Source organism: Dipodomys ordii, unplaced genomic scaffold (genome assembly GCF_000151885.1).
Source record: "Dipodomys ordii isolate 6190 unplaced genomic scaffold, Dord_2.0 Scaffold47, whole genome shotgun sequence".
NCBI lineage: Eukaryota > Metazoa > Chordata > Mammalia > Rodentia > Heteromyidae > Dipodomys > Dipodomys ordii.
The window spans coordinates 3,798,414-3,814,738 of NW_012267263.1; the positions used below are offsets into that span (position 1 = coordinate 3,798,414).

The 16,325-nt window shown below is 36.6% G+C and overlaps 1 protein-coding gene across 1 annotated transcript in view; it reads right to left on the bottom strand.

The window, feature by feature from the left end:
• Tmem131 (transmembrane protein 131) overlaps positions 1-16,325 on the bottom strand; it is a 184,041-nt gene that overhangs the window by 88,162 nt on the left and 79,554 nt on the right. Inside the window, exons 4-5 of the mRNA XM_013019812.1 lie at positions 15,288-15,356; positions 381-504 (exon numbers count right to left, since the gene is read on the bottom strand). Coding sequence (XP_012875266.1) covers positions 381-504; positions 15,288-15,356 — 193 coding nt within the window. The remainder of the gene's footprint in view (positions 1-380; positions 505-15,287; positions 15,357-16,325) is intronic.

The following is a 16,325-nucleotide window of genomic DNA, read 5'->3' on the forward strand; positions in this document are numbered from 1 at the left end:
AGGAGGCTGCAATGCTTGGTAAGAAATGTATGCATTATCCTGCCCATGTAATTGTAACCCCTCTGTACAGTATGTTCACAAATAAAATTAAATTAAATTTAAAAAAAGAAAACTGTGTTTAAGGGTATAAGTAGTAATTCTTAAGAAATGGGACAGGACTAGGGCTGTGGCTCAAGGGGTAGAACACTTGCTTAAAGCAAGCACAAAGACCTGAGTTCAATTCCTAGTGCCTAGTACCAGGCTGCAGAAGGGGACAAACTGAAATCTAAGAAACATTCAAACCAGATTCTAATTATAGCAAGATGAAGTTATTTAATAATGAAAAATTCCAATTTTTGATTTCAAATTTAGGAGAAATAATTTTAAGCAGAGAAACTTACCCTATTTTGAAAAAATGATGCATGAAAATGTGATGTTGTAGCAGATATTGATACTAAAGTAATAGTTTCTTCAGAACTAGGATTATGTAAGTAGACTTTTTCCATTTTTGGCATTCCAACTGGCCTACAAAAAGCAAAAACAAAATTGTCACAAATACTTCAAATATTAATTCTGGTTTTTAATTTAATTATTGTTAAAAATTAAACATCAAAATGATTAAATTCACTTTCAAGCATATTCAAATATTTATTGAATTGATTTATATGTAAAATTACACAACATACATTTAGTCACTCAATATGATATGATATATATGCATGGGTGTATAGATGATATACATGTAAGAATATGTATGTACATTCTCCCTCCCTCCCTTTCTCTCTCTTTCTCCCGCTTCCCTATGTCTACACCTATACATACATACATACATACACACAAATACACACACACACACACACGCACGCACGCACGCATACACACTACCAATAACAAACACTCTTCCCCAGTATGATGTTTCCTAACTTGCTCGGTTTTCACAATGGAAACCTTTCATTTGAGTCAGGCTAGTTGTATCTTCTGCACCAAATTCCCATTTTCACATTCAAAGACAACCTTTTAATAAGGTCATTTCCAACTGCAATCCTTTTAGTCCACACTTAAAATTTTTAAAAATTATTTTAAAGTAGTTGTCCAAAGGAGCTGCCATTTAACAAAGTCGTTTATGAATACAATATATCTTTTTTTATTGTGAAAATACTGTACAGAGGGGTTACTATTACATGGGCAAGATAATGAGTACATTTCTTATCAAGGATTGTAGCCTCCTCCTTTGTTTTCCCTTCCCATCCCTTCCCATCCTCCCCCGTCCCCCCACCAAAGTTGAGTACAATATATCTTGATCAATATCACCCCTTTCAACATTCTCATCCATCTTTCCCCTTCCTTCACTCTCTTAATTTTGGAGGATATATAATGGATTCTTGATTGCATTCTCCCATTTTTCTCCACACTTCTTGGAATTTTGTGTTTTATATATTTAAGTCCAAGGTTTGTATATAAACTTCAAATCCTAAGCAGTGTCAAGGCAGAACCAGAATCATTTTACAATCAAGTACCCATCGTGCTTTCCCCCTTCCCCTTCAAGAAGTTTTGTGTGTACCTTCTCTTTTCAATCCAGTTTGCCTCTAATTTATGACCTGGCAAAATTGATAAAGCAGTGAACAGCTGCTAATTTTCGCTAGTTTTAGGAGATGAGTCAGGGGTTTTGGCTTCTTTTAAAGATGGTAAATTAGTAAATGCTGGTTTTTCTTGCTATTCCTACCTAATTCCCAATAACAATGCTGGGAAAATTCAAGTTAGAGGGAGATACTGAGTCTAAGAAATAACCAAAAATGAATGAGAAATACGTGAGGGAGCCAAAGGCTACCTTTAACTGGCAGTGGGTGGAAGTAAGGGGCAAAAGGCAGCCTGAGCTAACAGTAAGGGACTAGGGTGAAGGTAGGTTTCCAGACTGTTATATATCTTCCTTCCTTCCTTGTTTGCTTAGAAGCAACGAAAGCCTACAATAAGAGCCTGCTCCTTCAACTCAGAAGAGTAGAAAAGTTCACAGGAATAAGGAGGCAATGATTGGAGCCTCAAGGGAAGTGTGCGGCACCAACTCTCCAGAGCTACTCCTTGGCACAGAACACAAGTTTTGACCACATCCAAACTTTGACTTTCTAGGAGACTGCCGGAGACATAGATCTAGCTTGCCTGAATCCAGAGGCCACTGAGAACAAAACTGATGATTTGTACCAACAACACAGGTATATAAGTTACACAGTATACTGGTCCACAAGGTTATAAAGCTAACAGTTACATAAAAAGAATACTCTAACATTTGTACAATTTTTGTTTTAATATGTTTCAAATATTTCAAACTAAAAAAAACAGGCAGGGCAAGTTTAAAAGATTAACATACTATTGAGAGGTTTGTGCAAATGTAGTACAACTGTAAAGAAAATCTAGAATCGTTAAAAACATTCAAGCCAGGTTTAGTAGTGCACACCTGTAAATCTCAAATACACTGAGGATTCAGTCAAGAGATCCTATGTTTGAATGTAGCCTGGGAAAAGTTGGCAAACCCTGTCTTAAAAACAAACGTGAAAAAATAAAGCAAAACCAAACCTAAAAACCTCCAAAAGGGCTGAGGGCATAGCTCAAGTGGTAGAAAAGCCTAGCATTAGAGTGAGGTCTTGGGTTCAATCCTCAGTGTGCTGAGGGGAAAAAAAGGAAGAAAAAAATTCAAGACAGTGGCTAAAGAAACTGACCAGGGAGTGTTATACATCAGTGTCTGGGTTCTGAGAAGTTTATTTCTAAGGAGTGTGGTAGATGTACCACTGTATGTGTCTTGTATATTCATACACAAAAAAATGAAAATAATGTTACCGTAATGGAAACATTCTAGAAAGTAATACTTTTCTATAATTGTTTACCACCATTGCAAAATGCAATAAAACGTCTTCAGCATCTCTTTTTTGAAATTTAGAAGGACCAAATGTCAGTCAGATGGCTTTGCTATGTGAACTATTTCCTTGAGGTTAATGCACTGAAACAGACTGCTATGTTTGAGACCAGCATTGTTATCTAATCATCAATGCCAAGTGTTGTCTAGTCAGTGTTATGGTACTGCAATAGTTCAACTTGAAAAAATATGCTACCAAATGATATTTCAAAATAGAGTATTGCGGAACTTGTTATATAACCATTATGATAAAACAGAAATTTTAGTTTCACTCTTATAAACTTGTGTAACTTCCACATTTGGATTTCATCTTTAGTCTCTCCCCAGCCCCCATTTTGAATAAAATCTTTGAAGTAAAAAGTTGGTCAGAATTTTACGTACTCAACCTGAGTTTTAATGTGGTCATATATTTCCCTTCATTTTCAAATTCTATATTATCTCAATCAAATTTCAATTAACCAGTATTTGCCTCATCTATAGTTGAGTTGAATTTTGACCTAACACTTGCTTATTTTTCCTGGAATGGAATTTCTTTCCACATTAATAATATTATATGCACAGGCTCCAAAAACTGATAAATAACTTAAGACTGGATTTTTTTTTCCTTATACTGAAGTTTAAACTCAGGGCTTCATGCTCACTCAGCTGACACCATGTGAACCACGTCTCTAGGCTGGCCTTCTCTGGTTACTTTGGAGATACAATCTTGAGGATTTTTCTGCCCCAGCTGGCACTGAGCCACAATCTTTTAGATCTTAGATTCCTAAACAGGTAGGCTTATACCATGAACCACCAATGCTTTGCTCTTTTCTAAATTTTTAGTAACAGTTTGCACTGTTTTGTTTTGTACACCATTTGAAAATTTCTATGTATATATTTCTTCTATGTATGTATTTAATTATTAACACTAATGAACCCAGAAAAGAGTTGTTTTCTAATCAAAATTATACTAATTTCATTTGCTAAAGGATTTTGTTTTACTAGTTTGTTGAACTATTTGATTGTGCACATTAATTGTACAAAGAAAATTCATTATGCTATTTCCATAATGCATATAATTTACTTTCATCCAATTCACCTCTCTATTATTTTCTGAGAATTTCTTCATAATGCTGACGCTTGTTATTGCTGAGGTAGATGTATTCTGATGCCTCATAAGTCGAAATTAAATAATGTTTTCTGAAAGCTGCAGAGGCCACTATCTTGCAGAAGTGGGAGAGGAGAGATAACCTTCTTTCAAGTTTCTCACAGAGAACTGATAACTCTGCCCCACCAATAATCACTAGGAAGGTTTCTCCCACATTGCCCCAGAGTGGAAATGCCACAAAAGTTTCTTTCTTTTAGGCAGGGAACTAAAAACTTGGCTAAAATCTTTTCATGGTTTATCATGAAGTCTGCCATAATTCTGTGGCTTAATAGTCTACCATAGGCCAGGAGGAGTGAGACCAGGCTTAGGTCCTGAGATTGAAAGAGAGGTACCTAGAGCAGGTTTGTAAGGGAATGTTTGGGAGTTGGGAGCAAGAAGCGGAGTATCCTCTAAACTCCTCAGACCAAGATGTAGCCTGATGAATTCCTTCTGTCTCTGGAGGAGTCTAGATTTCTTAACCAAGAAATTCAGAATCAAGAAACAATTAGGGAAATAGGGACAGACCCAGTTGGGACCTTAAACTATGATCCAGATTCTTCAGAGATAAGCCTTATATATAATATATATTATGCAATGTATTATATAATTATTGCATATAATTATATAACATGTTACATTATATTTTATATTACATAATTATATATTATGATATAATATATGTGATATATGATATAATAATATACAATACCGTGTATAAGATAAAGTTTTCTATACAGACATGCCAGTAGAATAATAGTACACTCAAACAGTATACAGAAACAAATAAAATGAACCTTATATCCTGAAAGTTCAGTAGAATAATAGTACACTCAAAGAGTACACAGAAACAAAATAAACCTTATATCCTGAAAGTTTCAAAAGTATTCTCTTGCCAGGTGATGGTGGTTCACACACCTTTAATCCTAACTATTTAGGAGGCTGAGATTGTCAGCCCAACCTGACAAGTTCAAGAGACCACTTCTCTACAAATAGCTGGGTGCAGTGGTGCAAGCTGTGTGGAAATTGACATTGAGAAGATCATGGTTCCGGGATAGCCTAGGCAGAGAAGTCCATGAAACTTCACCTCAATGGAAAGATGCTGGATATGATTACATACATCTGTCATCTGAGCTGTAATAGGAAGCCTAAAATAGGGGGACTGAAGTCCTGACATGAGCCTGGACTTCAAGAATCAAGACCTTATTTTAAAAATAACCAGCACAAAACCAGGGTGGGAGGTATGGTTCAGCAGTACAGGCCTTTCCTATCAAGACAAAGCCCTTATTTCAAACCCTAGAATCACCAAACTAAATTTTTAAAAAAGTGCTCTTTTTTACAATTCAAATAAATTGCAGGCTAATTAACAATCAGTGAGCCATTTCCTTATTCATTGGATCTTGATTTTTCTTGTGTAATGTTAGTGCAAGCAACAGGTATTTTGATAGAACAAGCTGGAGATGACCTACAGTATGAGAGGGCACAAAATGACAAGCCTGGGAGTCCCAGGAGCCTGGAAGCAGGGGATCAAAAGGCCTGATTCCCAATACTACTGAGCCAGATCTTGCTCTTTCTTCTAGGAAATCAGCAAGGAAAAACCCTGCGCCACATACGATAGAGATGAACTCTTATTCAAAGACCAAGTGTCATCTACCTATGCTGCTCAAAGAAGTTTGAACCAAAAATTTGGAGCAATGAGGACAGAAAGGAGATATGAGGAGATTGTGAACAGGCAATTTTAGATATACATGCTCACACAAAACAGATTCTAATTCTGGGTAGTCCACATAACAGGAAGCAAAAGGTGCAATGGGAGGAACACTTAGTGATATCAGTGGACTCTGGACCATAGAAAGTACTTATAACGATGAAATGCATTCGTTTACCTACATGATGCATTATCACAAACCTAGTGACTTAAAGTGATGCCCACTTATTATTCTGTAAGAATTGCTGATTTATCTGCTCAGGGTCTCACAAGGCTTCTGTCTCCAGGTGTAAGCAAACTTATTCTCCTGAAACTCAAAGTCTTCTTCTAAATTCATCCAGGTTGTTGGCAAAATTCAATTTTCTCTTAAAACTCTGTCCAAATAGTAGGTCCTTATTTTCCACAATCAGAATAAAGAAATTTGTTTGTGAGTTATTTTCAATGGTATACATCTTAATTTCATCCCTTGAGAAGCAAAAACAGGAACATTGAGGATGTGAGACCAACCTGGGTTACAAAGTAAGACACTATCTGAAATAACAACAAAAAGACCCCTTTGCATTAGCTATAGCCAGACTTAAAAGGCTCAGGGCCTGAGCCTAGAGTATTTCCTTATTAAAAGTGAACTGATTTTGGAACCCTAATTATACTTTCAAAATCTTTTAGTGATACCCATATAAACATTTACTAATGAGAGGAAGGTATATGTAGGTATAGTAGAGACATGAAACTGCATAATCTTAGAATTCCATTATAAGAAGCATGTATGACGTGATTGGCTGGGCAGATAAAAGTTTAAAAATAAAACAAAGTACAGGTACTGTTTATTTCCATTCCTGGCCACTCCAAAGACAGAAGGAGGGCCAAAGGGACAGTGTGAAGTATTTATAGATGAACCAGGCTGAAGGAAGTAGACAGGTGTTCTAGGTGCTGCTTGCAGCAGAATGAATGACTAACCATCCACATTTTGAAAGAGTCTGAGGCTTAAAAGAACAGAGAAGTAGCTATAAATTAGAGTTTGGAAAGTAAGCTGCAATTCTGTGGTCTATGGCAAGTTTCCTATGCCACAGAAAGATGACACTGAATTGGCAATGAGGAAGCAGTTCACCAATAGTCTAGAGACAAGTTTTATGAATGAGAGTGACACAGCACTCTGTTAAACACAGCTTTTGCAGGAAATTAGGCCAAATCAACATAGTAATTTGTACTATTCACTTACCACATAAGCCTACGATTCTCACAAACATCCATTAATCAAAAATCTCTCATGAAAAGGTTGACTTGTACCATGAACTAATATCAACTCAAAGTGGATCAAAGACTTCAACATCAGCCAAGAAAATCTGAAATTATTGCAAAAGGAAGTAGGAGAAACACTAGAACTCATAGGCATAGGCAGAAACTTCTTAAAAAGAGACCCAGAGGCATAGCAGATAGGAGAGACACTTGACAAATGGGACTACATCAAAATAAAGTTTCTGCACAGCAAAGGACATAGTTACTAAACTAGAAAGACAGCCAACAGACTGGAAGATCTTTACCAGCAGCACATCAGACAATGGCCTAATATCCCACGTATACAAACAGCTCAAGAAAGTAGCCTTCCCAAAGCTAAGAAACTAATCACTCAATGGGCAAAGGAGCTAAGGAGAGACTTCTCAGAAGCAGAGATAAGAATGGCAAAACAGACAAACAAACTACAAAAGAACACACATGAAGAGATGCCCATCATCCTTGGCTATAAAGGAAATACAACTCAAAAACAACTCTAAGATTTTATCTCACCCCAGTTAGATTGGCCAACATTGTGAATTCAAACAACAACAAATGTTGGTGAGGATATGGGGAGAAAAGAACCCTATTGAACTATTGATGGGATTGTGAATTAGTACAATCACTCTGGTCAGCAGTCTGGAGCTTCATAAAAAAATAACAACAACAACAAACTAAACATGGCTCTTCTCTATGATAACACTCCTGGGCATCAACCCAGAATATCACAAGCCAGGATTCCATAAAGACACATGCACATTCATGTTCATTGCTGCATGATTCACAATAGCCAAGTTATGGAAACAGCGCAGATGCCCCACTGTACGTGAGTGGATCCAAAAAATGTAACACCTATAAACATTGGCATCTTATAAAGCCATTAGAGTACATGCTGTACCATAGAAGGAGTCTTCACTATGTTGCCACTTGCAGGGAAATGGATGGATCTACAACAAATCATGTTAACTAAGGTAACCCAAGCTCAGAGAGAGAAACAGCATGTTTTCTCTCATATGTGGAATCTAGATCTAAAATACATGATAAACTATAGAGGTGTCTAGGCGTCAACATGTGAGACCAACGGAGAATACTTTTAGAAGTGTCACTATTTGGTCTTGCTCTTAAAGAAACTGATGTGTATATTCCTGGCACTCAGTGACAACAACTTGCTTTTTTGTTGTGATGGTTACAACTGAAAATGATGATCATTTTTTGTGAGGGGCCAAGTGAGATGACCTGAATCCTGTATGAATTCTTCCCCTCCCTGAGACAGTATTGTATTGTCAACCCAGCTCCAGTGGTTCGAGTACATGGGCTTACGTTTTATTCTTGAAAATGCACTGAGGTAGGTTCCTGCCCGCTCACTTCTGGGGCCCTGCTCTCTCAGACCCACTGGAGTATTTTTCTTTCTCTGGTGGGAGGACCAGTTGGCCGAATGTTAATTTTCTATGTCCTCTGACAAGATTTTAGCCTTAATCCAAGCATCACATAAGGAGGGGTTCATCTGATGGCTTTTGACCTCTTCAGATTCGTCCCATGCAATTATGGAAGTAGTGACAAGTAAAAAAAAAAAAGAAAGGAATACAAAGGCACATTTGATCATACAAAATATTTATCAAAATGAACTCCAGGAAATGAAGAGGTTTTTTTTTTCTCTTTTGTGGTTTTTCTTTTCTTTTTGTTCTGTTTGTTCTTTATCTGTCTTTGAGAGTATAAAGGGAGGCACAGAAATGGAGGGACAAAAGGTGAACAAATGTAGCAATGGTATTCACTGGATACTATGTTAAAATGAACTATATAACTTGTAGGTGGGAAGGGGGGGGTTGGGGGAGCAAAAGAGAAGAGGGAGGGATGGAGGTAACATTGTCCAAAAGGAAATATGCTGTTTACCTGACTTATGTAACTGTAACCCCTATGTACATCACTTTCATAATAATAAAAAAATTAAAGAAAGAAAAAAAAGGTTGACTAGTTTGAAACCAAAAAAATCAGAGGCATTAAAAACTATCCCTTTAAAGGAGGTCATAATTTAATTTTCCTGGAATAACAGAAATACCTTTCATGAGCTGAATTTATTATGATAATACAGACTTCCATTTTTAACCACAATCTATGCAGTGTCCATCTTAAAGGCATTAAATAGCCATTTTCAAGGTTAGATTTGAAACAAAATTTTCTGCACTTAATAATTATATAAACCAAAGTCAATAAACCAGGTTTCTACCTAAAGTATTTTTTCTTACCCAGCAATAAATCTTTGAAAAGATTTGTTATGGAAAAAAATAATTTAACCACATCAACATAAATACTACGGAATGGAGAGAGAGAAGGGAAGTGATAGTGCCCAGATTCCTTGGATAAGTATGGGCAGGGTGGGGGTGGGGAGGTGCACAATGAGGGAAATGGAGAGAATTAAAGATAGCACTAATAAACAACATTATGAAAATAAAGACCTATTTTTGAAATTTTAAAGTTTACTGTGAAATACATTCTAGGGGATAAAAGAAGATGATGCAGGTAATAAGAGTCAGAACAGGATGTTCTAATAAGTGAGGGAGCTTCTTGCTGCATTCTTAGTAAAGGGCATGGAAGCCTTAGTTTAGAGGCTATGGGCACTAAAGAATTTAAGTTCACTTGTGATAGTTCAAGTCCTATTGGTGCCCCCTCACTTTCTACTTCACATCAGCAAACTATTAAATAAACCCTACTTTCTCAGAGCCAGGAAGACATTCAAAATCATGTAAGACTACCTCCTTTCACTGCTGTGCCCATCCCAACCACAGTAAAAGCCAAGTCAGCTTCTTTTTTTTGTTCTTTCAAGTCCTTTTTTCAGACATACTTGGGAACCTGTCATGGTCTCTCTAGGGAACTTTGTTTATGTGGATATAGATGGTCTCCAACTTACAATGGCTCTACTTAGGATTTTTCAATTTTGTGACTGCCCAAAATAATATAAGTTTAGTAGAAACTACTTGAAAGTTGATCTGTGGCTAAGCTACCGCTATGTGGTCTGATCCTCTCTCATGATGTTGGCCAGTGGCAGACAGCCACAACTCCTAGCCAGCCACTGATCAGCCATGCAATTATGAGGGGCAACAACCGATACTTTATGTGTGCTGTATGGCCAGTATGCTTTAGATAACATGTATTTAATAACGTGTATGAGCTATCTGCAGGTTATTATAAAATTGGGTCTGTTCGATGATTTTGCCTATGTTTATGGAAACTAATGTGCATGTTCTGAGCACGTTTGAGGGAGACCAGGTTGGACTGGGAATGTAGCTCACTGACAGTATGTGCTAAGTATGTGCAAAACTCAAAGTTCAATCTATAGCTCCAAAAAGAATACAAACAACAAACGAAAGAAGGAAAAGAAAAAGATGTATAGTAGAAATAGATGTGCTTCAACTTAATAACAGTTTCAACTCGTGATGGGTTTATTATGAAATAACTCCATCCTAGTTTGAGAGCTTTTGTACAATAAACTTTCCTATATTCTCTTCTAATGTGTGTGTGTGTGTGTGTGTGTGTGTGTGTGTGTGTGTGTGTGCACATGCAAATCATTGGTCTTGCTCTCCAAACTTAATTTTGGTTGAGACTCAACCCACTTCTGCAAGGCTAACACCATACCAAAGAAACCACTGCTGGGCAAGTTAGCTTGTTTTAGACAGAAATCTGTTCTCTATAGGAGTATTGATCAGTAAGGATTTGATACGGTGTGATGAATTTCAATTACAACAACTGCCTATCTTATGATTTCTTATTCTTTGGATGAGAGTTCTTATTCTCTGGGTCGGAAAACTGACCCAAGCCAGGGTGACCACTATTCTAGCCTCGATTTTAATGCTCTAGAAGCAGAATCTAGTGCTTCCTCAGGTTTGGAGGCTATAGAATGTGAATCTGGGAGCTGTCTGTGGGTTTCCTTCATTAGTGTAGGAAAGGGATATTGGTGCTGAGAGAGAAGCTCACAGAGTGGGGTAGCTATTTAAGAGAGTCCTAGCACCACAGTATAACCCCTGCTTTCACTATATTTGATGTCAGTATAACTTGTGGAGGAGATGGGGAAAAACAAGTCGTTTAAGGGTACAGGTGGACCTGTTGCAACAATGAGAAGTACAAGTTGTCATGTCCAAAACGAGCTTTACAACGTTGGTGTGTGTGGGGGGGGAGGATTGGGGAGGGGGGGGGGGGGGAGGCTAGGAAGGGATGTGAAGGGTAAACAAAGGAGGAGGCTGCAATGCTTGATAAGAAATGTACACATTATCCTGCCCATGTAATTGTAACCTCTCTGTACAGTAAGTTCACAAAAAAATTAAAAAAAGAGAGTCCTAGCAGTATCAGACAAAAGATACTGTTGTCCCCAGAGGGTACCACATAGTTCCACTTTTGCCTTAATGAGTTTCAGTTACCATTCTATCACAACCAGTCAGTATTAATTTTCTTCTGATATCAATAATAGAGTTGATCATGGTAGTAGTTAATCTTAGACCTTTGTAGGCAGAAGCAGGATGAATGAGAATTCAAAGTGGGCTACATAGTGAGAACTTGACTTTGAAAAAAAAATTAATATTGTTGAATTCCCTTAAAATACCAGATGAAGAATTAGAAATGAATTGCTTATGGTGGTGCATGACTACATGGTAGTAGAGACAATTACTTTTATTCAAGGCCAGTCTGGATAAAGCTAGTGAGATCCTATCTCAAAAACTAATACATCTGGGTGCTGATGACTCACACTTATAGTCCCTTGAACATAAATACAAAGTATTATAGGTTCAGTACTCTGTTTGTTTATGCCAGTGTGTATGTCTATTGGGGAACAGCAAGCAAGAGGATACAGTGTGTTCACTCATTTCTAAGGAGAGCCAGCATCCAAAAAATAGGCTGAAGTCATCAATCATTACTTGATCTGGTCCCAATTTCTATTTATTCAGTAGATTCAAGGGATAATTTGGAATAGAAATTTTAGTCTCAATTAAGAGGCTCTGTGTATCTGAAAATTTATATAAAAATGAAATTTATAAAACTCAAAAACAATAAAATGAAAGCAGCTGGATATGACTTTTGAAAGAATACCTCAATAAGTTATTGCTAAATATTTAAAGTTAGAACTCTCACTATTATAGACAAAGTTTTGATACTGTGCACTGATTGCCTCTAATACCCTCACTCATCTTGCCAAATGCCATAAACATTGCTCAATGTCAGTTGTAGCATAGTTTTCATCAGTCTCCATTCTCAGACCGTATACTCACAGAACTTTATTATATAGAAAAGTCTTCATTTTAAAAACAACAAATTCTTTTGATAAACATTAAACACTCACTATGCTTTATTAAATACTTTGCATTTGAGAGGAGACTGGATTCTATACTACTGTAATTGGATCAAGAACTCTATATTCCTTGTAATCTTTACTTTGTACCTGTCTTAATCCATTATGTGAGGCTATAACAGAATATCAGAGATTGAGTAATTTATCAAAACCCAGAAATTTAGAGCTGAGGATGTAGCTTATTGGTAGAGTGCCTGTTCAGCAAGTGCAAGTGTACAAGGCCCTAAATTCAATCCTCAGCACTAATTCTCTCTCTCTCTCTCTCTCTCTCTGCCTTAGGGAGGCTGAGGTAGGATGATACAGGTTATACTACATAGCAAGTTCCAGTTCCAAGCCTGGGCTACAGACTGAGACTCTCCACTCTCTCAAAAACAACATAAGTTGGGCACCAGTGACTAGGGCTCAACCCTATAATCCTAGCTACTCAGGAGGCTGAGATTGGGGATTGAGGTTAGAAGTCAGAATGGATAAATCTCTAAGACTCTTCAGTTAATCAGCAAAAAGCTGTAAGAGGGAGGTGTGATCAAATGGTAGAGCATTAGCTGTGAACTGAAAAGGCCAAGTAAGAGTACGAGACCCAGAGTAAGCCCCAGTACCAGCACACACACACAAAAGTAAGACAAAAAAAGTCAAAAAGCCACAAACCAAACCAAATCAAATCAACCTAAAGCTAAGCAAAAAGAACAGAAATTTATCTTTTCCCAGTTCTGGAGGCTAGGAGGTCTAGATCAAGGTATGGACATGTGATGAAGGCCTTCTTTGCTATATCATAACATGTTGAAATGCATCACATGGGGGAGAGATAATCCACTCACAGATAGCATCCATTCATGAAGATAGGGCTCTCAAAATGTAACCATCTGCTAAGGGTCATATCTCAATAGTGTTGAATTGAGGATTAAGATTCCCAAAGTAGTAGTTAAGTCTATGTATAAATCAAAATAGTGATTTATGTCCTATCTGAACATTATGGTCTTAAAACCTCACACCAGTCAGATCAATTTTACTGATATAACTACTTCCAAATATTAATTTAAATAAGTATGAAAACTTTTCTCTGCACTGCTACTCTTAAAATTCATAATTTTTGTAAGAATACAAACTACAGAAGATCTTCTATCAAATAACTTTTAACTCCATGATAATTATTCTACCATTGTTTTGTACAAATGTGATATACTTGTTTTTATAAGCCTAAAACTGTAAGTTAGCTAAACTTAATGGTTTTACTATAGTGAAAATTGCTAAACACTAATTGGCAGAATTAAAGAAAATCAATTTTTTCATCTGTTCAGTCAGAGTAAATCTAAAAACATTGATTGGCATAGTTATTTTACTCCTGGAAGTCTAGTCTAAGGAAATATTCTAATATAAATTCACATACTTATAAATTTAAAATTAAAAAAACAAAGTTCAGCCTTTATATGCATATGCATTTACTGTAGCAATAGTATAAATAAAACAGAAGAAATAATCTATATGCCTAAGTACAGGGGCTTACTTAAACTCACAGGAATGCTATATAGAACATAAAATTTTACAACTAATTATACATAATTACTTCTGTTAGTGAGAGAAATACGATATAAAACTGCACAATCTGATTATATCTGAGCAAAATATTATCCAAGTAAAATTACACCCAAGTAAAATCAACTCTCAAACTTTTTAAGTGTTCTTTTGTTCTGTTAACTTACCTGAAAGAAAAAACTCTAAGTTATATTACTACATTGTAGTAGTTAACATTGTTTAAGATATTCTCCTCATTCAACTGCTTAATTGCAGTGGAGCGCAATAGAGTAAAAATACTTGTTCCTAGAGTATATGAGATGTGTGAAAACTGAGTCCTCAAAGTAGGAGGTGAGCCAGAAGTATGGTTTAAGGAAGCAACTCTGTTCTTGGACCAGGTCTACCTGTAACATTTGTTTTTTTTTAAATACTTTTTGTAATTGTAAAAATACTATACAGAGGGGTTACAGTTACATGAACAAGGTAATGAGCACATTTCCTATCAAGCATTGTTACCTCCTCCTTTGTTTTTCCCCAACCATCCCTTCCCTCCCACCTCTACAACTACACTCCTCCACCAATGCCCCCCCATCCCCGCCTAAATTGTAAAGTTCGGTTTTTCAACATAGTGTCTTGTGCATCTTGTTACAATGGGTCAACCTGTATCCTTATTTAAGCATTTTGTTTTTTCCCTTCCCCTCTCCAAATTAGAGAAGTATATAGACAAGATGCAGGGCACCGACATCAAATACAGTGAAAACAGGGGTTATACCGTGGGGAAGGAATATACAAAGAAACAAAAAAAAATCACATGGTACATTATAAATACATTAGAAACAATAGCAAGAAAGAAAAAACCACTTATTTCCCTATCTTGGGGGTTCATTTTGCTTAACATCATCTTATCTGGTCATATGTACATAGCTTTTGACCTCTTCTGCTTGTCTCAGACATATACTAGTTATTGCAAATAAGGAAAACCATGGGACCTATGTTTCTTTGGGCCTGGCTTACTTTTCTGCCATTCTGAATTGGGACAAAACTATTTGGTGGTGTATAAAAATCTGCACTTTTAAAGCATGTACACCAAGCAAACAATTTATCCTTCCATATCCACAAGAAATGATGTGCTTATCAAAAAAGGCAACCTATATATATACATATATATGTGTATATATATATATATTTAATACTGCTTCTGAAGGTAATATACTCTGAACCAGAGAATGCATCATATGAATGTTTTTCACTTTAAAAGTTCATAAACTTCTAACTTTAAAAGCTAGTAAACTTCTAACTTCTTGTTTCTTAGTTTTAAACTAGATTCAAAATAATGTTTCCTCATGACAACCACTTAACTTCCTCATATACATTAAGCCAGGCAAAAAACAAGACAAATTCAGGTAAAACACTTCTAACTTAAAAAAAAAATACAGTTCCCATATCTAAAACTTACTGTTCGTGGAAATCCAGCATTGGTGGCTCAAATCGTATGGGCCTGCAATTACCCCGGTACAGAGATATACTGTAAAGAAAAAGACAAAGTGTAAAAATCAATCCTCTAATTCTCCAAACTAGTTAAGCACTTGACTTCTACCATGAGAAAGTATGTTTGAGAAAGTTGAGATCTAAGGGCTGGGAAGGTGACTCAGTGGTAGAGTAGTTGCCTGGCATGTACAAAACCCTAATTTTGCTTCCCAGCTCTGTAAAAGAAAGAGAAATATAAATGATAAATAAGTGCTCTTGAGGATATGGGGAAAAAGGAATCCTCATACGCTGTTGGTGGGAAGGCAAACTAGTATACTGGAAATCAGCAAAGTTCATTAAAAAAAAAAAAACTAAACTAAAAATAAGTCAGGTGCTGACGGCTCATTTCAGTCATCTCAGCTACATAAAAGGCTGAGACCAGGCAGATGGGTAAACCTGGCCTGGTAAACCAGGCCAGCTTGGGTAAAAAAGTTCATGAGACTCCAGCTCAATGAAAGAAGTTGGATATAGAGGTGTTTATCATTCCAGTTACCTTGGAAAGCCTAAAACAGGAAGAGGTCCAGGCATATACCTGGGCAAAACAGCAAGACTCTACATCAGAATAACAAATACAAAAAGGGCTGGAGGTATGACTCAAATGTAGAGTGCTTACTTAGCAAGAGTGAGACATTGAGTTCAAACTCTAGTATGGGGATAGGGAGGAGGCCTATTACCTTGCTATACTCACTCTCTGGCAAGTATTCCAAGGATGGTGATTCAACATACAAGAGAGATACCTGAATACTCATGTTAATCATACCATTATTCACAATAGTCAAACTCTAGAAAGCAGCCTAAGTGCTCAATAACTGATGAACAGATAAAGTATGGCAGATATGTCAGTGTGGGATTATGCAACATCAAGAAGAATGAAATTACAATGTCTGTAAGAAAATGGAGATCATCAGATGGTAAAAGAAAAAAAAAGATAAATACTACATTTTTCATTCATTTGCAGAATATAGGT